The 24997-nt window shown below is 32.8% G+C and overlaps 2 protein-coding genes across 2 annotated transcripts; both read left to right on the top strand.

Moving 5' to 3' along the window:
• Positions 1 to 1852: 1852 nt before the first annotated feature.
• LOC131655332 (uncharacterized) lies at positions 1853 to 3891 on the top strand. The gene is made up of 5 exons (XM_058925217.1): positions 1853 to 2293; positions 2364 to 2492; positions 2584 to 2748; positions 3188 to 3493; positions 3670 to 3891. Exons 1-5 carry the CDS (start codon positions 2015 to 2017, stop codon positions 3808 to 3810), a joined length of 1020 nt encoding a protein of 339 aa, XP_058781200.1. The 5' UTR covers positions 1853 to 2014; the 3' UTR covers positions 3811 to 3891.
• Positions 3892 to 7913: 4022 nt separating this feature from the next.
• LOC131657822 (protein MAIN-LIKE 1-like) lies at positions 7914 to 9764 on the top strand. Its single transcript, XM_058927181.1, has 2 exons — positions 7914 to 8165; positions 9552 to 9764. The coding sequence occupies exons 1-2, from the start codon at positions 7914 to 7916 to the stop codon at positions 9762 to 9764; spliced, it is 465 nt and encodes a 154-aa protein (XP_058783164.1).
• The last annotated feature ends 15233 nt before the right edge of the window (positions 9765 to 24997 follow it).

Below are 24997 nucleotides of genomic sequence, written 5' to 3'. Positions count from 1 at the left end.
TGAAGTTGTTTCTTGTATTCCATAGAATTCAGACCGTTGCTAAAAATATTAATTAATTAATTAAAAATAAAATAGTACAACAACTATATAAAGTAATAATATAATTAATAAATAAAATTATTCTAATAAACATTTTTTAATATTTGTTTTTTATTTTTTTTATAAAGAATAAATTTTTAAAAAGGGTGTTTTGTCGAATCATACAAATTTCCAACTTTTCTCTTCTCTATTTCTCTAATCTTTCTCTTATACCCAACAATACTTCAAATCTTCTCTATTTCTCATATCTTTCTCTCTTCTTATACTCTCTCTTATCTATTTCTCTCTTCTCTATCTCTCTTTACAATCAAACACACCCTTAAAATTGACATGTCAAGGAACCTACTTTTTATTTAAATTGGAATATAAAAAGTTTTTACAAATTTAAAAATGAGAAAAACAATTACTTTAAATAAAAAATTAAAACAAATATGACTGTCTCTATATTACACTTGCCAGTTGCCATGTTATAAGACCATCTCCAGTGGCGTTTCGTTGATTTTGTTCGCCAACTGAAAAAGAAATTTATTAATTAAATATTAAAACAATTCGCCACCTAATAATAGCGTTGCATTGTAATGCAACTGGTGGAATGAATAAAATAATAATAAATTTATAGATTGCACATTTAATGAATGTTCTTTTTTTTTTTAATTTTTTTAAATAATTCATTTATTTATAAATTAGACTAAATGATATTTTGTACACTTACATTTTCTCTCTTAATTTTATTTCCTCTAAAATTTGTAATTTATTCCTTACCAATTCATCACTTTATTCTTAGTTTTCAATTTTAAGTTTAATTTGAATTTTATTTATTTTATATTAATTTTAAATTATATAATATAAATTATTGTTTTAAATTTAATTTTATTTAATATAAATAAAATAGTAATATATAAAATAAAATTATAAAATTTAATATGAGTTTTTTAAAGTTGGATCTTAAAATAAAAATCAGATGAATTACTTTTAAATAATAATGTGAGTTTATAGAAGAATCAAGATGCATAGTACCCCCTGACTCTTAGTTATTAATGAGACTATCGCCTATATGCAATATTGGAGGTAGGCATGGCAATAAATCTCAGACCCGCGGGTATCCATCCAAACCCGTCTTAAAGTTGACGGAGAAAACTCGCTTTGACTGGGTTTGCGTTTTCCCGATTATAAAATATGGGGACGGGCCGGGTAATGGGGACACTAGTATCCACCCCGAACCCGTCTCCGTCTCCGGTCTCCGCCCCGTTTATTTCAACATGTACATTATTATTTATATTTCATAATTTATATTAATAAATACGTGGCTTATGTTTTGATAATTTGATTTGTATTTATTATTTTAAATATTTGAAATGTATGTATGAAATTTTTTTGATATTGTTTTATTTTGTTATTTATAATGTAATTTGATTTTTAAAAAAGTAAATATTTTTATTAAAAAAATTGATTTTAAAAAATAGATGGTGGCGGGGCGGGGATACCCCGAACCTAACTTGACCCGTTTGGGACAGGTTTGAGTTTTAATTCTCCATCCTCGTTTGAGTTTGAGATGGGGAACGGAAATTGATTGGGGTTTCGCATTTAGCAAACGTAAAAACCGTCTCCGACCCGCACCGTTGCCATGCCTAATTGGAGGAGGGTCTGCTAAATAGGAAAAGTACATTTTAAGCTAAAATTTTATTTCGTTCTGTTCTATTTTTAACCATCAATTTATTAGAATTTTTTCGAAAAAGATAAAAATTAATATTTAGATAAAATTTGTTTATTTTTGTTTAAGAGGGACGATAGGTGGGTCTGAAAATCTCCGATTGAGTAGTGTTTTTTATTCCCAACTAGGCAAAGATCTCGATGTAGCGGATACCGACTTTAGCTATTACAGCACTAATATTTATGTTGTTTGAAATAATGTTGAAGCATTGAACGAAGAAAAAAAAATCTCTGAAATTGCAACTGAAAGTTTGAGTTGCAGTAAATGGAGGGTGAAGAAGGAATGAAGAAAATTCTAGTGACCGGTGCTTCCGGTTACCTTGGCGGAAAGCTCTGTCACGCTCTCCACCGTCAAGGTTACTCCATTAAGGTCCTCGTCAGACGCACCAGCGATCTTTCTGCACTTCCTCCTACTTCCGAAATCGTCTTCGGCGATATCACTGACTTTTCCTCACTTCTCTCCGCCTTGCCTGACTGCTCCGTCGTCTTCCACCTCGCCGCGGTTGTCGAGCCTTGGCTTCCCGATCCCTCCAAATTCATCACCGTAAGATTTTCCCTTATCATTAATTATGTTATTCGGTTAACTCAGTTCAATCATTTTTCATTCAAATTAGGTCAACGTTGAAGGTTTGAAGAATGTGTTGAAGGCACTGAAGCAAACAAACACAGTGGAGAAACTCATATATACGTCGTCGTTTTTCGCTATTGGACCAACTGACGGAGCGATTGCTGATGAGAATCAAGTACAACAAATTAATATTTGCATTTTTTTTGTTTTTCTTCTTGATGTTGTGATTGATTTTTGTATCTAAAGATTTCTGATTCTAAATGTAGGTTCATCATGAGAAATTTTTCTGCACAGAATATGAGAAATCAAAGGTTATCACCGATAAAATTGCACTTCAAGCTGCGTCCGAAGGTGTGCCAATCACGATTCTTTATCCTGGGGTTATTTATGGACCTGGCAAAGTCACTGCAGGAAACGCTGTTGCGAATATGGTACTGTTTCCTTTTTTTACTCTATTTTGTTTTGTTCTATATTAATTTTGAAATTGGATCATCTAAGACAAGAGAATTGTTAGGTTTAGAGTTCTAATTATGATCATTTGCAGCAGTTGCAACACCATATTCCAGCAAGACGCGGAAATCGTTAGGTTTAGAGTTCCGAACTATAATAGTTGCCGCACCATATTGCAACAAGTTTAGAAAATGTTAGGTATTAGTGTTTGGAACTCTTAATACAACCTTCTCTACAGTTGCAGCACCACATTGCAGCTAGATTTAGATAATGTTAAGTTTAGAGTTTGGAACTCTTGATACAACCGTCTCTACAGCTGTACAACCATATTGCAGCGCAGCAGCGGTAGATTTTCAGTTTTATAAACATCTAATAAGAAGTATGAAATGTTTGATTTTTGTTTCTTTTTTATTTCCTCAGCTGGTAGAACGTTTTAATGGTCGATTACCTGGTTACGTTGGCAATGGAAATGATAAATTTTCGTTCAGTCATGTTGATGATGTGGTGGAGGGGCACATTGCTGCTATGAAAAAGGGAAAAATCGGGGAGAGGTATCTATTGACGGGTGAAAATGCATCATTTAATCAAGTTTTTGATTTGGCTGCTGTGATCACTGATACAAGAAAACCAATGTTTAGTATCCCTTTGTGGGTGATTGAAGCTTATGGGTGGTTGTCAGTATTGGTCTCTCGAGTCACTGGAAAGTTACCGATCATCAGTCCACCGGTAAGCTGCTTCTAGAGTTTTGAAATATATCTATGAAACACATACATAACCATCGAACACACATTTGTTCAGAGGTATCCGGATTACAAAGATTTTCATGCAAGCGATAGTTTTTAAATGAAAATAGAGTATATTAACTTCGTTGTTCTCATTTTTTTGCTCTGACGATGAATCAGACGGTGTATTGTTTAAGACATCAGTGGGAGTATTCATGCGAGAAAGCTAAAACGGAGCTAGATTATAAACCCAGAAGCTTGAGAGAAGGGCTTTCGGAGGTACTGCTCTGGTTGAAGAACTTGGGATTAATAAGATATTAGTGGAATATTCTACTACCAGTACTTCTTAGTGTATCACTTTTTCCAAGATCAATAACAGTTCAGATCCTCTTTTACCTGCAACGTTGAGGCTATATTTGGAATGAAGTGAGTTTCTCAAATTTCAAAAATGCACTACAGAAAGCACGTTTCTAAAAACCTCCTACTTTTTATAGGAGTAAATTGAAAAACTGCCTTGTTGAATTGCGACGGATTTGAGAGTCATGGAATAAATACTATTATAACCATATGATTATTTCATGATATTCATGCGTCAAAAGATATTAACCATGTCTGTTTTGAACAATGCCCAAACACTCTGTTTTGAACAGTCATTATTTTATTAAAAAATCACTTAATTGATAATCGGCTCTGCATGTTTAATATAATTTTCAAAAAATATGTTATTCATTCCTAAAATTAATATCGTCTACCTTGCTCTATGAAGTCGAAAAGCTCAGGCAATGTTTTCATTGGCAATCTCAAACCATAAGAGAACGGTCAGATAATATCCTAAGCATCATCATAGTGTTATGTTTGAGAAACACAAAGAAGAGTTGTAATTGTTTCTTTTGTTTTCTCTTTATTTTTTTCTTGAACTTCTACAGATATGTGATTTTAGATAGCCTTTTTTACTCAGTCATTATCTTGAACATGAAAAATTAAGCAGATAATAAATTTGTCTATTCAAATACCAATAGTCTATAACTCAATAAGTCGATTTTAAAAATTGGACTGGTCATCAAATCGGTGTAAGTACATGGTTACTAGTTTATTAGTCGAAATATTGGGTTATTGGTTGGACCGCATACAAAATAGGATAATTTGATTGAATAAATTGTTTTTTGTAACAAAATTATAAAGTTATTAAATCGGTACCGAATGAATCAGTCTTTAAAAAAAATTACTAATCAAACCATAGGGATATTGGTTGGGCCGCATAACAAAATCGAATAATTCGATTGAATAAATCACTTTCAGTAATAAAATTATAGTTATTAAATCGGTTGAACTAAAAATGAATCGGTCTCTAAAAAATCACGACACAAAGAAAATTTTCAAAATATCATAATTTCACAAGTTTATTTTTTAAACTAAAAATTTATAAATATAATCATTAACACAACAAAATAGTACAAAATTCAAATTAAAATAAATTGTAAATAAATTTTAATTGCAACATTGAATAATAAAATAACAATATCGAATAAATCTAATTCTAAGGTGGAAAAGTTGTTTTAAATAAATTATTAGCAAAGTTTACTTATATTTTAGTTTTGTTTATTTAAAAAATTATCAAAACGGCACTGTTTTGTCGGGAGAAAATATATAAATTTAATTCGTTGATTTTTTAAAATTATCGGTTTCTTGGTTTTTTTTAATTTTGGCCGGTTCTAATCGATTACTACTGATTCAATAACTTACCCTCCAATTCTTGATTCAATCGATTCGACTGATCAGTTTGATCCAAATTTTAAAACATTGCTATAACTTGACAAACATCACACATTATAAAATCTTCTTAAGAAAATTATCATGCAATAAAGACTCAATGTTGATAATAAAAGACATGTAACATGTTGATAACAATATTTTTATCACGAGTTTATAATTTATTTTATTAGTTTATAGTTTATTTTTCTGATGCTATTTCAAATAATATTTTAGCTCATAATTTATAAATTTTTATTTTTTCTTCCACTTTTTTTCCTTATTGTTTTAATTAAAATTAACTACTACTTATCCTTTATAATTTATTTTAACTTAAAATAAAAAATTATCAATAATCAGTCCTCAATTAGGGATGGCAACAGGTCGGGTCGGGTACGAGTTTTACACTACCCAAACCCGCACTCGAAATCGGCACTCGAACCCAAATCCAAAGGTTGTTCGGGTGGCAAAACACATTCACGCCCACACCCTTTGGGTTCGGGTTTTTTCACCCAAACCCGAACCCGCAACAAAATACATAAAATATATTTTTTTCTACAAATTTCCTACATTTCTACAAAATATTTATTATATATATAGGTGTGATTTCGGGTGCGGGTTTCACACTATCCAAACCCGCATCCGAAATATTGGGTCGCACCCGAACCCGAACTTAAATCCAGCCAATTCGGATTTTCACCCGTTGACTCGTGTTCGAATTCAGGTGCGAGTGGGGCCCGCAAGTTTGGGTCTGCTTGTCATCCCTATCCTCAATCATAATTAAAATCAACTACTCCCTTCGTCCCAAATTATTTGTCGCAATGACCCATTTCACACGGATTAAGAAACAATAATAAATGAAAGAGAAAGAATTGTGACTTTACCAAATTATCCTGATTAATTATTGGTGTATGCAAAATAACATTAATATTAAGTGAGAAGGTTTAAATCACTAGATGAGGAAGTCGATTCAGAGGTGGATATGAGTAATGCAATTGATGAATTGTGGAGAAGGTTTAAATCACTAGATGTTGTTGGGAAAAGAGCATTGAAAAGTAGGGTTTGTGAACTTGGATATCCCATAACAACTTCATTGTGTCCACCACCGGAGAAAATAAAAACCAAAGGAGGAGTGAAGAGGAGAGGGAAGAAATTGGTTGGGTATGATGTTTATAGGGATCCTTCAGGTTATGAGTATGTTGACTAGGCGTCTCAATCTTCACAAATACAATCTCAAGCATCACAAACTTCCAGGAAGCAATCACAGTCAAAGAAGCAATCAAAGTCAAAGAATCAGAACAGTTACAAAATGTGTTCCGGTGTGTAAAAAATCTAAATAGGAACAGTCACAAGACGAGTTCTGGTGTGCGTGCCAGTAAACCGAAAGAGTTCGCGAATATGTTTTGGTGTGCGTGGGTGTGAACCAGAACAGTTCCTGAAAGTGTTTCGGTGTGCGTGGGTGTGAACCGGAAGAGTTACCAGAAGTGTTCTGATGGGATTTCGTATGAATCGAAAGTGTTTGCAGAAGTGTTCCTGTTTGATTGAACTGTGAACCGGAAGTGTTGCGAAATGTGTTCTGGTTTGTAATATTTTAACTTTCTTGGAGCTTTTCTCGGCAACGTAAAAATGAAAAAGAAAAAAAAAACTTATTTATACGAAGACAATTCGGTCCAAAATTTTTAACTGTATGGATACAAAGGCAATAGTAGAGATACAAAGTAAATTTTACATACTAGGAAAATAATTGAAAACTTCTCATCCATTTAAGTACTGAAACTTTTTTTTATGAATTCTTCTTATCTTCTCTTGGAGTGGAACATCGCCTTTGCAACCCAGGTATTTTACTTAAACATATTGCTAGTTTTTAATGACAATCTCTTTATCCACCCCTAAGCTTCTTAGAAACCCTCGCGAAATTTATAAAAAGCCCCCTATATTTCGGAAGTGCATCTCCGAAGTCATAAAAAAGGGTAATTTCGGAGATGCATCTCCGAAATCATTTTTTTAAATTAAAAAAAGGTGTTTTCAGAGATGCATTTCCGAAAGGTGATTTCGGAGATGCATCTCCGAAAACACCTGCGTTATGCAGTTTAAACAAAACAGCCTCCCCCTTTTTCATTTTACCCTAAAGCTCAAAACTTACAAAAACATCCCCATTTCTTGCCACCACTACACAGAGTTGCTTCTCTAAACTTGCTCTACAACCTTCAAAGACTACTTCAAAGGCTACATTGAAAGCTTCCAATTCGTAAGTTCTCACAACCTTAAAATATAAGATTCAAATTCATATTAGGGTTGTTAGAAATTAGCAAAATGTTATAAGGTTAAGTTATCATATGTCATTGAGTGTGATTAGATAGGAAAAAATGAATTTTGAAGCATTTATGGTAGCAATGGGTTTCTGCAAAAAAATGGTGTTCGCAGGTTGTTTCGAAAGTGCATTTTCGAAAACACCTCTCTGACCAGTTTCGGAAATGCACTTCCGAAATGTACTCAGAATTGTTTTTTTTATTTTCATGATTGTTTCGCCTTCTTACCGGTTTCAATTTTTCAGGAAAATGTCAGGAAATCCCGCACGACTTAGACAGGATAGGGAGACCCAGACCATATCGGATCAACGCGAGCAAGCCTCATAGTTAGCATCGACACGGAGACAGGGTCGAGTACCCGTCCAAATGGATGAGGTGCCTGCTGGTTCCTCATCTGGATCTAGGAGTCGACTAGGTCGGGCGTCTTCCTCCCGTAAGGTGGTATGTGAGGAGGAGGAGATCGAGGAGGAGGTGAGACATCATGAGGATGATATACCTGATGTTGACCCTCCGAGCGGGGAGGATGATACGGAGGAGGGCTACCCGGGAGGGCCTACAGACACTTCAGTGCTGATTTACTATCACGACCACGTCGCTCGACGTGTTTGGGAGGGAGAGGTAGTTTTTTAAGGCAAATTACCATTTTGGTCCCTTAACTATACCCCTAGGTTTAGTTTAGTCCCTTAATTTTTTTTCGTGCCAAAATGGTCCTTTAACTTTTTAATAGATGCATATGAGTCCCTTACGTCTACTCCGTTAGTTAAAATTTGTTAAAAGTCTATGTGGCAGTGACAGGTGGATTTGACCAGGTAATATGACGGATTTAGCGTCGGAAAAACCAACGCTAAAAAACTATTTTTGGGTTTTAAAGTTTTGTTCTTACTCATCTTCTTTAAATTCACCAACTTTCCCAAATACAAAATTCCACAACGCAAAAAACATGAGCGTTCCACAACTGCCGCTGCCATTGATGTGGCCACCATCTCATCCACCATTCACGGTCTTCTAGTGGCAAGAGCTAGAAAACCAAGCTCTCATCTTCAAGTATCTCAAAGTTGGTTTGTTGGTTCCTCCAGATCTCCTTTTACGTATTCGAAAAAGTCTTCGATTGATGTCTCACTCTCACCCATCTCGTAAGCCAGAATAAAAACAACCCAACAGTGTTAATATTTGTCATTTGGTTTCTATTTTGTTGTAGAACTATAAAGTTTGTTCCTTTTTTGATTTTGTTTCAATGGAAGAACTGATGGGAAAAAATGGAGACTCCATGAAAGAACTAAAAACCACTTTTATGAAACATCCCAATTCCAATTCCAAGATAGCCCATCTTTTATGAAACAATTCACCAAATCAGGCCTGACGTATGAGAAATTATGTTCTATTAGTAACAAGAAAACAATTTTTCATTATTATTTTTATGTTAACAAGAATATACATAAATCTTTGATTGTATCAGAAATCTGTTTCAGCTTATTGTAGAAGTGCCTATTTTATTGAATTTTGGGGGAAATAAGTGATTTCTTAAAAAGGGGTTTTGGTGGTTTGTTGTTGAATAAGCCACATTGTTTCGAAGATTGAATTCTTGTAGAACACCAAGAAAGGACCTACATGACTTTGGTGGTTTGTTGTTATTTCCCAACAAAACTTTAAAAAATCCAGAAATAGTTTTTAGCGTCATTTTCCGACGCTAAATCTGTCACAATACCTGGTCAAATCCACATGTCACTGCCACGTAGATTTTTAACAGACTTTGAATAACGGAGTAGACTAAAGGAACTCATATGCATCTATTAAAAAGTTAAAGGACCATTTTGGCACGAAAAAAAAATTAAGGGACCAAACTGAACCTAGGGGTATAGTTAAGGGATTAAAATGGGTATTTTTCCTTTTTTTTTAATTACACTTTATAATTTAACCGTTTTTTATTTAGGTTTTTATTTCACTTTCTCCTAACGGTCTAACTAAGTTTATTTTTTGTTTTTGTTTTTGTTTTTGTTGTGACAGGAACGTCCGACCATAAATTACGTGAACCATGCACGAAATATATTTACTCCGTTTAAACCACATGCTCACTGGTTTAATGACGTGGTAGCTGGGAGCGGGCTTGGTGGTTTATGCAAGACCGGCCATAGTTCCATCAGTCACGGCATACATGGCGCTTTTGTTGAGAGGTGGCACAAGGAGACGTCTTCTTTTCACCTTCCTGTTGGGAGTTGACGATCACCTTACACGACGTGGCCTGTCTGCTTCACCTGCCGATCAGAGAGAGGCTGCTGGACCATTCTCGGATACAGAGGGTTGAGGCCATTGAGATGGTGGACTATCTGGGCATAGACCCAAACATGGCGGATTATGAGTGCAGAGCAACGAGTGGGGCGCATATCAGGTTCTCTAGCTTGATACAACTGTATGAGAACCACTTCGTGACGGCCGCAGAGACGGAGCAGGAAGGTGACGAGCTTTTTACTGAGGATAACCGTGTTTGTGCTCTACAGTGCTGGTTCATATTCTTGGTAGGCACTTCACTTTTTGTGCACAAAAGTGCAACCTACGTCGACATGACGTATCTCTGGTACTTTATCGATCTGACTACGATGGACCAGTAGAATTAGGGGCAGCTATTCTGGTATACATATACCAGAAGCTGAATGAAGCCTCCAACTGGAGGACCAAACAGTTGATTGGATCATGCACACTCTTGACGATACGTTTTTTTAATTATTTCAACATTTTATATTATCCTATCGTATTATTTCAATATTATTTCACATTTACTATTCAATATGATCGTATTATTATTTCACCTTTAATATTTTTTCAATATTATTTCACACATTATATTATCGTATCATATTTGTGTTTCAGGGCTGGATCATCTCATACTTTCACGGCATCCACGGCTTCGCCATTGATCCTGAGTACGATGAAGCCATGCCCAGGGCCGCACGATACGTCCTCCAGAGGGGGAATAATGCAGTGGGCCCATACCGTGTGTACCTCGGTCGCACTGTGCACGATGACATCCGTTGGACGCCCTTCACTGATTACCGTTATGTTGTCCCATTCGACCGCATCGCATTATACTCTAGATGATTGGTGTGTGGGATCAACACCATGGACAGGTATCTGCCGGAGCGGTGTATGAGGCAGTTTGGACGTGTGCAGATGATACCGAGGTCTCTGTTTGAGGCTGCTCCCGACACCATTACTCGAGTGGGCCTCACTGCTATATTTGAAGATTGAGCGCATCATTCGGTGCCTGAGGAGTATCGGCGTATGGTGGCCACCCAGGAGTGGCACTGTGTGGAGGGCTGTGTCACATGGTTATATCGTGTGTCACATCCTTTGATGACACCTGACGCTCCCGAAGATCCTCCTAGGCCAGCACATGAGGAGATCTTGGAGAACCAGCAGGCCGAGGATGACCATGCCACTGATCTCCTACCGATATGCCAGCGGATACAGATGCTTGGGCATGATGCATTGGACAGAGGTATCATTGAGCAGGGCGGTCCAGAGGCAATTGCCATTGTGGAGAGGATGGTCATTGACGCGGCTGGTGCGGCGGCGTATAGACGGCAGAGGAGGTCCCAGGGAGTTAGGGGTTAGGCATACTCAGTAGCAGTTGCCTATTTATGTTTTATTACCGACTTTTTTGTATTCGGGTTGTATTATTATTTTGACACTAAGCACGATCCCGTACAACTATTTTTTGTATTTATAATATTATTATTTTATTCTAATTTACATGTTTTTTTTGTCGATTCTATTATATTTTGTTGATTAACGTAAAATAGTATATTAACCATTGTTTTGAAGAAAAAAAAGAGAAACTCAGAGCATATTTCAGAGATGCATCTCCGAAACAATGGAAAATGTGGAAATGGGTGTTTTCGAAGATGCGCCCCTGAAAACACCCAAAAAAGATGTTTTCGGAGATACATCTCCGAATTCTGCGAAAATAGAAGAAAAAATTGACTTCAGAGATGGATCTCCGAAGTCAGAGGTATTATGGAGTTTTCAGCAGGAGTTCTTACCCAGAGGGTGTTTTATTTTTAATACTTTTTCTTTATTTCATTTTTTACAATGCTATCTATTTTTATATGATTTTTTCTCTAAATTTTTTATGGTTTATTTTAGAGGAAAAAATAAATGCAGACATAGTGCTTACAATGTATTTTTCCCTGCAATTTCTTTGATCTTGTTATTGATGAAAATCTTCCTTAAACTATGAGATCCTATACTATCTACATGTTTCTTGTATACTAAATGTTGATCCTTGGCTTTGTTATCAAATTGTTTGTGAATATCTACATGTTTGTTTCTCATAGTATTGTCTACTAAATGTCGATCCCTTGGCTTTGTTATCAAATTGTTTGTGAACGTGGAACAATTGTTGTTGTTTTTGCACAACTATTGTTGTTTCACCATCTAATTTCTTGTTGCTATTTGTTAGAGCATGTTCAACCTGCTACCAAAGCTTAATGCATATGATCTTATCAAGCCTTTTGTAGATTAAGATTTATGATTTAATTGTATGAATATGACATTTTTTCTGAATATCTCTAATAGACGGTTGATCCTTGTCCTACCTGTGTAGCGAAAACCAATTATATGATGCTGGTAATATACCTGAATATGGATGAAGTATTATTGATTTTTTATTTATTTTGGCTATGTATATAAGATTCATTCTTATGTTATATAGTTAGGATTCAGTGTTAGTTAAATCCATTGTTGTCAAACTTCAAACAAAGTTTTGTAATTCAGATGCATCTTTAACAAACTGGACACAGTAGATGGGTAAAGTTTTGCAATTCAAAGGGATTAAACAACTATGATATTCTCAATTAACAATTATGACCTTTGTAGTTTCACTACTACATTAATTCCATACTCTACATCTGATAATAAACTCTTTATCTCTCTCTTATAGCACAAACAAGTTATATTGTCAATAAATAATTAATTAATATTTTTAATTAAGTTTGATTTTAATTTATATAAAAATTAATTAATACAAATTTTAAAATACAAATATGTACTAGCTATGTTTGTGTAAGTATATATATCGTCAAAATAAACATAAATGGGACTTGCTTTTATGATTCTGAACAGCTTTTTGGCTTTGATTCCGAAGAAATCCAATTCCTTAAGTTTGAATGACTATAGACCAATTTGCTTGGTGGGATGTATGTACAAAGTGGTGGCTAAATTGTTAGCGGGTAGAATAAAACTTGTTTTGAATTCGGTTGTCTCTCATAGTCAAACCGCGTTCGTTCCGGGAAGACAATTGTTAGATGGTGTTCTAGTGACTAATGAAGTGGTGGACTATGCTAGAAAGGAAGGTGGTTCTTATCTTCTATTTAAGTGGATTTTGAAAAGGCTTATGACAGAGTTTCTTGGAATTTTCTTCGATATCTTTTGTCGACCATGGGCTTTGGTGAGAAATGGAGAAGGTGGATGGAGTTATTGATTTTCCGTAGCAACATGTCGGTGATGGTTAATGGAAGTCCTTCAAAGGAGTTTGTTGTCAAGAGAGGTCTAAGACAAGGTGATCCTTTATCACCTTTTCTTTTTGTTTTAGTGGCGGAGGCTCTTGCGAGGTTAGTAAGAAAATCTATTGAGATTGGTGAATTTGAAAATTTTATTATTAAAAGAAGATGTGGAGTAGACATTCTTCAATTTGCGGATGATACTTTGTTGGTAGGTGAGGGATCTTGGAAGCACGTTAAGGCTTTAAAGATAGTTTTGAGAGCTTTTGAGCTTGTTTCGGGTCTTGGAATCAACTTTCATAAAAGCAAGTTGGTTGGAATAAATGTTCCTTTGCTTTTTATGGAAGCCGCGATGTATTATCTTTCTTGTAAAATTGAAGATAGCAATTTTCTCTTTCTTGGCATTCCTATAGGGTACAATCCTAGGAAGGAAGCTACTTGGACCCCTCTTTTGGAAAAAATGAAAAAGCGGTTATCAGGGTGGAAGAATAGGTTTCTTAATCTTGGAGGTAGGATTACTCTTTTGAAATCAATTTTAAGTTCTCTTACTATTTTCACTATGTCTTTCTACAAGATGCCGACCAAAATTGTTAAAGAGTTTACCAAGATTCAAATTAATTTTTCATGGGGAGGAGTGGAGGGAAAAAGACACATACATTGGGTTAGTTGGAAAGTAGTAACTTTACCTTATTCGAAAGGCGGTCTAGCTATTAAAAATATTTCCGATTTTAATCTTGCGCTTTTGAACAAATGGAGATGGAGGATTGTTCAAGGTCATAATTATTTATGGTATGAAGTATTAGAGGCCCGATATGGAGATTTATGCTTGCAAATCATATATGAAGGAGATTCTTTCAAATATTCTTCTTATTCCGTGTGGTGGCGTGACATCTTAAAGGTTGGTATTGCTTCTTCTTGTCTTAATTATATTGATCCCATTTCTTCCAATTGTTGCTTCAAAGTTAACAATGACTTTAATATTCCTTTTTGGGAAGCCCGTTGGTTAGATAATTGTATTTTAAAGGATGTTTTCCCATAATTTTTTTTTGGCTTCTTCTTTGAAAAAAGTTTCGGTGGCGGCGATGGGCGGTTGGTGGGAGGGAGTGTAGAGGTGGGGAGATCTTGGTATTTCGGTAGGCGGAGGGGCGGAAAATTTAGTCTCTTCTTACGCGGATCTAAAGTCTATTTTAGATCATTTTGGGATTTTGCATGACGAAAAGGATTCCGTTGTTTGGGACCTAAATTCGGAGAAGGGATATACGATGGCTTCGTGCTATTCTTTATATGCTTCATGGAATATTCCTTATGGTCCTTCGAAAAGGTTTGAAGAGGCGATGGAATGGATTTGGAAATTGGATGTTCCGTTCAAGATAAAAGTGTTTGGTTGGACGCTTTTTGTAAATAGATTACCAACAAAAGATCTTTTCTTGTATAGAGGTATCACTTTCACTCCCCTAATTTAAATTGTGTCTTTTGTGGTTCTCATGTGGAGGAGAGAGATCATATGTTCTTTAAGTGTATAGTAATTAAGATAGTTTGGAAGGAAATTGCTTAGTGGGTGGATTTTCCGGGTTGGATTGAGGAAGATTGTATTCTTTTTTTTGTGGAATGGCATTCGTTGAGTCTCGAAAAAAAGGTTAAAGGCGGCAAATTGGGGGCGTTTTGGTTAGCTACTTGTTGGATAATATGGTTGACTAGGAATGGTTTTTGCTTTAGGAATGAGGTGTGGAATATTAACATTGTTTGGAGTATAAAATTATTAGTTTGGAGATGGTCTTCGTTCAACAATATTGCTCATTCCAATTGTAGTTGTTACGAATTTTACAAAGACCCTTTGTCTTTTATGTCGTAATTTTAATTGGTTTGTAATATTGTTTTTTTGTCGGTTTTGAGCCGTTTCCTGTGTATCAAGTTGGAGAACCCTTAGTTCTCTTTTTAATGAAATTCTTGCTTACACAAAAAGAAAAGTTCAGCATCTAAATGGAAGAGAAGTTTTCACTGTTCAGAATCATAAAAGCAAGTCCCGTTTATGTTTATTTTGACGAAATATATACTTACACAAACATAGCTAGTACATATTTTTATTTTAAAATTTGTATTAATTATTTTTTATATAAATTAAAATCAAACTTAATTAAAAATATTAATTAATTTTTTATTTACAATATAACTTGGATAATAAAAAACTATTAAATATTACGCCACAACATTAAAAAGTGTCACATATTAAATTCTTAAATTTTTATTTACAAATCAGCATTTTTTAGTAGAAATGATGGCGGAAAACGAAAACTGTTTAAAAATAAAATAGCGAGATTAATTTCGTGAACAGACCATAATAAGAGGAAAAAACTATAATTTAATCTACTTGTTTTTAATTTCTTAAATAGTAAAATCTAAGTTACTTAGTCATTCAAAATTAAATAAGAATGAGCCAAATTAATCATTTCCAAATTTTGGATAAATAAAAAAATTTGGAGACAATAATTTAATGCGAACAGCTTTTCATTTTATTAACATCGTAATTCAAGTTTACATCCTTATGTTTCCATTGTAATTTGGTTTATTGCAAATGATTGTATTAAACTTTCTATTTTTAAAATAAAAATAAAAATTTATCCTGTCTTATTTTCATCCACTTGGAATTTAGGAACTTATTTTGGTCAACTTGAAATTCAGGAACTTCACATAAATATTTTTTTTAATCATAAATAGGGAGGAATGTTCTCTTTCCATATGACTGATCAACTTTTCTTAAAAAAATGGATGTGTTATACATATGATTACACCCCACATTTTAATTTGCCACTCATTTTTCAATTAACTACGTGCAAACAAATTAACTATATTTAAATATTTTATTTTAATTTTGAAAATAAAATTGGCTTCTTATGTGTTATCGTATTTAATTTTATTTTATAAAATAAACTTAAATTTTCTTTAAAAAAATGGATGTGAGAGATAATAAACCTCATAAATTCCATTCGTAAACTAAAGAAATTTAATTTATTATAATTTCATCAGTAAACTAAAGAAATTTAAATTACTATAATTCATTCATATTTTCTTTGACTTATGTCTCAACTTGTATATTTGGACCTCAAAGATAAAACATGAGAGTTTAATTTATTATTTTAGTTTATTGAAATTAGATTAAGAAATTCATTCATTAATTTATTTATGTTTTTAATTTTTATTTTATATGAAATTATTGAGAGAAAATAATAAACTATAAAATATTAAAATTTGATAAACTTGTTTATTTTTAATCAAGATAATCACATAAAATTAAAAGAAAAAAATAAAAAACTATTAAATTATTGAAAAAAATATTATAAATTAACAAAAAATAAGTTATTAACTCGTGAAAAAATGACATATATCAAACATGTTAGCTTTCTAAAAAAAGTTATCAAACATGTGATTTTAAAACATAAAAGTTTTCAGTTAAAAAAAACATTAAAATTTATAAATTATAAGAGCAACTATAATTTCAAAAAGTGGCCTTTTAATTAGAGCTTTTATATAAATATATATATATATATATATATATATATATATATATATATATATATATATATATATATATATATATATATATATATATATATATATATATATATATATATATATACTTTCCAACCCCTCCTTCCATTATATACTTTCCATCTAATAGTTGATTTTTAGATAACACCAGAAGCAAAATTAAAGGTAAAATTAATAAAAATAGATTTTGAAATTTTTAGACAAAATCAATGGCAAAATTTTTAGACAAAATTATTAGAAACAGTTAGTATTTTTTTTTTTTTGAGTGGATAAACACCAATTCAAAACATAAAACATTTTATTACCTCCAAACAAAAAAAGTAAAAAGTTGTAGGAAAGAAATGAAAATAAAGTAAATAAATTGAAAAGACTCTACATGTTCTCTAATTCAGTGTTAACAAAGAAAATAAAAACGTGAAGTGTGAGAAAGTATTTATAGAGCACAAATTACATACAACTTCCACTTATACGAAGTACTTCATAGTTTGTATATTTTTTACACAGCCTCATAGTTAATATATGAATCGCATTTTGTATGAGTGTAACAGAAATAATGATAAAACACACATTGTTTGCATACTATTTATGCTCGACAAGATTTGTTATTTTCATGAGATTATACTACTTGGTATTTATGAATTAATATTAATTGTTATATATTTAATATAAATAAAAAGTAAAATATCACCTAATTAATTATCAATTAAATATGAAATACTTTAATTGTGTGGGAAAGGTTTTGGTTTAAGCATTTTTTAAAATTATAACTTAAACAGTTTTGCTAACTTGTGTCTTTATTTGTGTCTAAAAACACAAGTTAAGAGTATTACAATTAAAAAAAATTAAGTTTTTAAATTTTCAAAAAATTAAATATACATATTCTGTGACTTCTAAAGTGAGGTATCAGTTAAGTCTCTGGCTAATGGACCAATAAAATTTTAACTAGATAAAATTAATAATTTAGACCCGTTCAGATTAAATAAGAGAACATATATAACTCTTCCCCTACAATCCTATCTCCAAACACCTTCAACTCCATTGACCATTTAAAAACTAAAACTTTAACGATAATGAACACTTACACCACCCAGGATCGGCCCAATCAATTCAGAGATTTTCTAATGCAAAAAAATAAAATTAAATAATGGGCACAAAAAATAAGATTTTCATTTTCGGGAGGACACACTATCAAGATTGTCATTTTCAATGAGCAAACTATCATGAATTTCAACATCAATATTATTAACATAATGACTTTTATTTAAAACTTGTGGTTCTTTGATTAAAATTTTATCAAGAGCTCCTGCTTGAGATTGGATTAACTCTTCAATTATTTTCTTTTCCTTACGCTTATCATTTCCACATTCATACTTTCTATTTTTAGGAAACATAGTAAAAATCTCGATATGTGTTGATGATCAATTTCGTAGTATTTACCATAAAATAATCTATTAATAGTCCCGCGGTGAAATTGTGTTCCTACAATAAAACATAAAACATATAAAACCATAAAGTTTCATTCATAGAGTAATATATACATTTTTTAAATTTTAATTTTTTTTAATTCATAGTGATATATAATTGTTTTCTTTATTTTTTCTCATTTTTTAATCTTTAATATCATATCGTACTAAATTATAATCTTATAACTTCTTCCCACTAAAATTATAATTCAACTTTATTTTTTATAGTTTATTCAACTAGTAAGATACCCGTGATTTCGCACGGGTAAATTTATTTAATATTGTATAAAATTTAATTAGATACGTATAAATTAAAAATGAATGGTTTAATTAAAAATGAAAAATGATCATATAAATTCACTTATATTAAATAATCATATAAAAAATACTATAAGATGGAGATAATAAAAATGAAATATTAACATTTAAAAATAAAAATTATCTCTCAATTAATAGTAATTGTTGATTAAAATAAAATAGCTACTATGTTGATAATGACCCGTGAAATAAAAAAATTATTTGATGCGATATAAAATATATTTAAAAACAAATGTAAAATAAACAATAATTATGGAAATTTAATTGTATTAAATAATAATAAAAAATCGTGAGATGGAGAAGAAAATAAAAATAAAGATATTATCTCTCAAATGAAGACAATGTTTGATTAAAATAAAATAGATATTATGTTGATAGTGACCCGTGAAATAAAAAAATTATTTGATGCGATATAAAATATATTTAAAAACAAATGTAAAATAAACAATAATTATGGAAATTTAATTGTATTAAATAATAATAAAAAATCGTGAGATGGAGAAGAAAATAAAAATAAAGATATTATCTCTCAAATAAAGACAATGTTTGATTAAAATAAAATAGATATTATGTTGATAGTGACCCGTGAGATAATAAATAAATAGAGAAAAAAATTAAAATGAAAGTAAGAAAGTGTGAAAAAAATGGGAGAGAAATTTGAAATTTTAATTAAGATAGAGAAAATGTGTAATGATCGATTAAAAAAATTAAATATTGAGTTGATAGTGATCCGTGAAATAATTAAATATTTTTGGGGATAATAATTAAATGATCGATTATTAATATTTTTTTGTGATAATAGATAAATGTAGAAAAATTAAAATGAAATGTGAAAGAAATTTTAAATTTTTAGTAAGATTAAAATTTAAAAATTGATTAGTAAGATGAAAGTAAGAAAGTGTGGGAAAATGAAATGTAAAAGAAATTTGAAATTATTAGTAATAGATAGATAGTAGATTTTGACAGTTTAGTCAATTTATTAGTAATAGATAGATAGTAGATGACACTTCCTATAATTACTTTCATCGAGAACATTCACATTATAAAGATTGATTGGAATTTGAAGGTTCGGATCATTTCTATGTGGACTTAACCTAAATTCAAAAATCCATCTAAAACTAACAATTTAGAGATGAATCTACTTAATGAAAAGGTATAAATATTTTACATTTTTTAATTTCATAATAATATTTACCCTCTATATTGATTTTTTTTTCTTTGTATTTTCATCTTTTTTTTCATTGTAGTATGGAAAGATTAAGGCTATAGTGAATAACGGACTTATCACACAGTTTCAAGAATCCTTAAAAGGAGGTTCTACTTATTTAATTAAAACAGTCTTAGTTGTCAGAAATGAAATGAAATTCAAACCAACAACACACAAGTTCAAATTTAACTTTATGGGAGCTACAAAGTACAGTAACATAGTTGCGAATGAAATTTCAAAAAATCATTTTGATTTTGTTGCCTTTTCAGATATCCTTTAAGATACGAATGATGATAAATTATTTGGTATTTATATTATGTTATATTATTTTATATTTACTTTCACATTTATTTATAAATTTACAAAAAGAAATTTTATAATTCATTTGGCTTAATTTATATGTATTTTTGGAGAACAAGGTGATGAATATATCACAATTGAAATTCCAGATGATTTACTCATTAAAAGTTCGACTAATTCTATTTCATCTATTGTTCAGAGAATTTATCCGTCATTTTTAAATAACATGAATGATCTAACTTTTTTTCAAGACAAAGCTATACTTACCCCAAAAAATGATATTATTGATAACATTAATGACTACATCTTATCATTGATTTCCACTTAATTAAAAACATATCTAAGTTTGGACACTCCATACTTGGCGAATCCACATATAGATGTGCCTAATGATGTACACACACCTGAATTTTTAAACACGATTAGTGCATCTGACCTTCCAAATAACGAGTTGAAACTCAAGGTTGGAGTACTTGTAATCTTATTGAGAAATATAGATAAATATTATGGCTTATGCAATGGAACTCAACTAATCATCACAAAAATGGAAAAATATGTGCTTGAAGGAAGGATTCTATCAGGAAGAAATATTGGTAATAAGGTGTATATATACCTAGGTTGTCATTGACACCTTCTGATCAAAGAATTCCTTTTAACTTTCAACGAAGACAGTTTCCTTTGGTCATTTCATTTGCAATGACTATTAATAAAAGTCAAGGACAATCTTTGAAGCATGTTGGAGTTTATCTTCCACAGTCTATTTTCTCACATGGACAATTATATGTTATCATTTCAAGAGTAACATCAAGGATCGGTTTGAAGTTATTGATAGCTACGGATGAGGGTCAAGATACAAATAGCACATTAATTGTTGATTACAAAGAAGTGTTTCAATTTTTTTAATGAAACCTTGTATATTAGATAAGGAAACATTACAAAAAGAGGGCAAAGAAACCCCTCAAAGGATAAACCTATAACTAGGCATTCCTATCCTATTACGAACAAATTCCTTTCTAATTCCCAGAGGAATGGAATCAAAAAATATGAGAGAGCTACTAGTAAGACCTATGTTAGCAAAAAAAATCGGCACAAGAGTTACCCTCTCTGAAAATGTGAGAAATAAAAATTTGCCTAGAAACAATGACTATTAATAAAAGTCAAGGACAATCTTTGAAGCATGTTGGAGTTTATCTTCCACAGTCTATTTTCTCACATGGACAATTATATGTTGTCATTTCAAGAGTAACATCAAGGATCGGTTTGAAGTTATTGATAGCTACGGATGAGGGTCAAGATACAAATAACACATTAATTGTTGATTACAAAGAAGTGTTTCAATTTTTTTAATGAAACCTTGTATATTAGATAAGGAAACATTACAAAAAGAGGGCAAAGAAACCCCTCAAAGTATAAACCTATAACTAGGCATTCCTATCCTATTACGAACAAATTCCTTTCTAATTCCCAGAGGAATGGAATCAAAAAATATGAGAGAGCTACTAGTAAGACCTATGTTAGCAAAAAAATCGGCACAAGAGTTACCCTCTCTGAAAATGTGAGAAATAAAATTTTGCCTAGAAACAAAATAATTTATACAAAGAGTCCAATCAACCTTGAGTTTCCACGGAACTAACGAAGGCTTGGAGAAAGCTTGAACCACCAGAAGCGAATCTCTCTCAATCCAAATCTTGTTCCAACCTCTCTCCATAGCTATTTCCAAGGCCCGAATAACAGCGACGAATTCAGCCAAGTAAGAAGACGACCAAGGGACGAATCCGCAAAGGCCAAAATGAAATTCGCCCTAGAATCTCTGAACAAGCCACCACAAGCCGCAGGAAGATTATTGTGGTTGTAAGCTCCATCATAATTGCACTTTATCCAACCCGAATTAGGGGGATGCCACAAAACTTCTTTAATCACAAGAGCTTTAGGCAGTCTAATATCCAAGTTAAAAGCCTTCAGTAATTCAAAATCTTCCATGGTAGTATAAGAGTGGGCAGAAGAAAATTGAGTTGTGATGCAAATGCAATTGGTAACCCTTTGAATGGTGTGTTTCAAATTTGGCTGTATATTTTTAAATCTTACATTATTCCTGGCTTCCCATAGACTATACAGAATGAAAACTGAAGCCGCAACGAGAAGCAGCTGACACTGTTCAGACCTGCGCCTGGAACAGAAAGTCCACCAAGAGTCCAAGTCTTGCGGACAGTTTCGCAACATCGCCTTGTTGATAAGCCAAGACCAAATTTTCTTAGCAAAGATACAGTCAAAAAAGAGATGTTGGGAAGTCTCAATAGCTGATCTACAAAGACTGCACATAGAAACAATTCTACAGCCCCTTACCATTAAGTTATCATCAGTGGCATTTTTGTTCATCATCAACTTCCAAACAAATATGGATTTTGAAGGAGGAATGTCCTTTCTCCAAATAACCTTGGTCCAATCAAGGGGAGTGGAAGTATTCTTGAATTTGTAAGCCTCTTGAAGAGTTAAGCTACCAGAAGTACAATGAGGCCAGATGCAGACGTCTTCCATTTCCACATTGCGAAGAAGCTTCAGGTTGAGTTTTTGCTCTAAAAACGGAAACAAATCTAACCAAATTAACAGGATCTATCGTTGATGAAATCGCAGACCTTAGAGTTGACAGATATGCCATGGAGGAGTAGAAAGTCCATAGAAGTACTCATGATTAGAGGAGGACCGCACCAGCAATCAATCCAAAAATTGATTTTCGAACCATTACCCAATAACCAAGCGCGGTTTAAATTTAAGGTGTGCCACTCAGATTTGATAGAAGACCATATAAAGGAGAAAATATGATAATTAATTGTACCAAAACTTTTCAGGACCCTGGCTCTGAGAATGATTGCCCATTGCTCAGTACTATTTCTAAAATCCCATGCCAGCCTAAGTTTAGCAGCCTCATTAAGTCTTAAAAGAGATCTAAGCCCTAAACCTCCATGGAGCTTAGGTCTACAAATCTTTTGCCAAGCAGCTACACAGAGTTTCCTCTTGACCGTAGAGCCAGACCAAATGAAATTTCTCGCAGCTTTCTCAATTTCTTTTAAAATAGAAAATGACCATGCATAAATAGCTATGGTGTGATTGAGCATACCTTCAATAATAGATTTCACCAAGCAAACTCTTCCTGCCATGGTCAAATTCGAGCCTTTCCAACCAGACAACTTAGCCAAAATTTTATCCGTAATAGGCCGGAAATGTGAGGCTTTTGGATTGCTTTTAAACAGGGGCACTCCAAGATACATAAAAGGAAGGGATCCTTTAGAAAAACCAGTTTTATTGAGAATAGTTTGAAGCTTGGAATTGTTGATGCAGCCAGGGAAGAGAGAGGATTTAGAGATGTTCACTGCTTGGTCAGAAATCATGAAATATCTTCTGAAAAGAGATATCAAGGCATTGACATTAGATATGCTAGCTTTGCAAAAAAGGAGAATGTCATCCGCATACATGACATGAGAGGGAATAAACAAATTACTGCTACTTTTGATAAGCTTAAGGTTACCATCATTAGCAAGCTTAGCTATACTCCTGCTGAGAACATCTTGGGCCAGATAGAAAAGAAGAGGAGAAAGTGGATCACCCTGCCTCACCCCTCTCTTACAATTGAAGAAACCCTTCGAAGCACCATTGAAGGATATTGATAGATATGCAGAGAAAAGAATACTTTGGATCCAATTGCAGAAAACCTGATTAAAACCATATCTTTGGAGAACATATAGCAGGAAGTTCCAGTTAATTGTGTCAAAGGCCTTAGTGATATCAACTTTGAGAGCCATATTACCACCAAAAGATTTATTGTGCAGATGATTAATAGCTTCAGAGGCAGTGCAAATACAGTCCTTTATACATTTTCCTTTAATGAAACCACGTTGCTCAGTAGAAATAAGATAGGTCATGAAAGTAGCAAGCCTGTCAGCCAGAATCTTTGTTAAAATTTTGAATTTGAAATTGGCAAGAGCAATTGGGCTGAAGGACTCCATAGTATCAGCTTCCTTATGCTTAGGCAGAAGAATAATATTGTTGGAATTGTACTTGGGCAAGATCCAACCTGTACTGAAGAATTGGATTACAGCGTCTATAACTTCTTTCTTTATGATACTCCAATAGGTGTTGTAAAAAACCCTCTAAAGTCGTCCGGTCCAGGGGCACCATCCTTGTTTAAATTGAAAACTGCAGATTTAATCTCTTCTTCAGAAGGAATGCTGGTCAGGATTCTATTCATGTCTACATTCACCAGGTTAGGGATAACCTCGTCCACCATGGAATAGTCATTACTCTGAGCACCTGCAAAACAGAGGAGGTTAGTAAAATAATTGACAGCATGAGCTACCATAGTATCAAAGTCATATAAAAAACCATCTCTAGTTCTAATGTGAGTTATAGTGTTTTTGGCTTGTCTGATCTTAGTGCATTTGTGAAAATAAGAAGTGTTCCTGTCTCCCTCCAAATGCCAGTTAATCTTGGTTTTGTCTTTCCAAAAAGATTCTTCCATAATGAGAAGTTTCTCCGATTTCTTCTGAGTTGTAATCTCCTGAAGCCTGAAGTTAGAACTGCCACCATTATTAGCTAATTGAGCTTGAATAACAGCAACAGCAGCAGAGGCATTTTTAACAAGTAGATTTATGTTACCAAAAACTAGCTTGTTCCAAGTTTTAAGCTCAATTTTGAGGATCTGCAACTTCTTAGTTAAAATATGCATTGGAAAGCCAATGACATGAGTAACCCAAACCTTCTTAATAAGATCCTCACATCTGCCATGTAAAATCCACATCCCAAGAAATCTGAAGCTGGAGACTTGTTGGACATGTGTGAAGGAGAAATCCAACAAAAGAGGATAATGGTCAGAACTGAGCCTATTTAGAGTGGCAACATTCATATTAGTAGCACTAGAAATCCAAAGTTGATTGCAAAAAGATCTGTCCATTCTTCTTTGAATGAAGTCTCTTCCATCCCTACCATTGGACCAGGTGAAATAGTTGCCTTTAGAAGGAATGTCTATAAGATTGTTGTCATTGGACCAATTGGAAAAATCCATCATGTGGACTCTATTAGGGTTGTGGCTACCAGAATGCTCTTGAGCACCTTGAATGGCATTGAAAT

The sequence above is a fragment of the Vicia villosa genome, linkage group LG3 (assembly GCF_029867415.1).
Source record: "Vicia villosa cultivar HV-30 ecotype Madison, WI linkage group LG3, Vvil1.0, whole genome shotgun sequence".
NCBI classification, from domain to species: Eukaryota; Viridiplantae; Streptophyta; class Magnoliopsida; order Fabales; family Fabaceae; genus Vicia; species Vicia villosa.
Note: the sequence above shows the minus strand (reverse complement) of the source record. Positions and strands in the feature narration are given on the sequence as shown.

What these genes read in the sequence shown, in the direction of transcription:
- LOC131655332 (XM_058925217.1), top strand. Translation starts at nt 2,015, where the DNA reads ATGGAGGGTGAAGAAGGAATGAAGAAAATTCTAGTGACCGGTGCTTCC. An exon ending in ATCCCTCCAAATTCATCACC is followed by an intron (nt 2,294 to 2,363) that starts GTAAGATTTTCC and finishes CATTCAAATTAG; the next exon opens with GTCAACGTTGAAGGTTTGAA. An exon ending in CGATTGCTGATGAGAATCAA is followed by an intron (nt 2,493 to 2,583) that starts GTACAACAAATT and finishes TTCTAAATGTAG; the next exon opens with GTTCATCATGAGAAATTTTT.
- LOC131657822 (XM_058927181.1), top strand. Translation starts at nt 7,914, where the DNA reads ATGGATGAGGTGCCTGCTGGTTCCTCATCTGGATCTAGGAGTCGACTA. An exon ending in GACGTGTTTGGGAGGGAGAG is followed by an intron (nt 8,166 to 9,551) that starts GTAGTTTTTTAA and finishes TTGTTGTGACAG; the next exon opens with GAACGTCCGACCATAAATTA.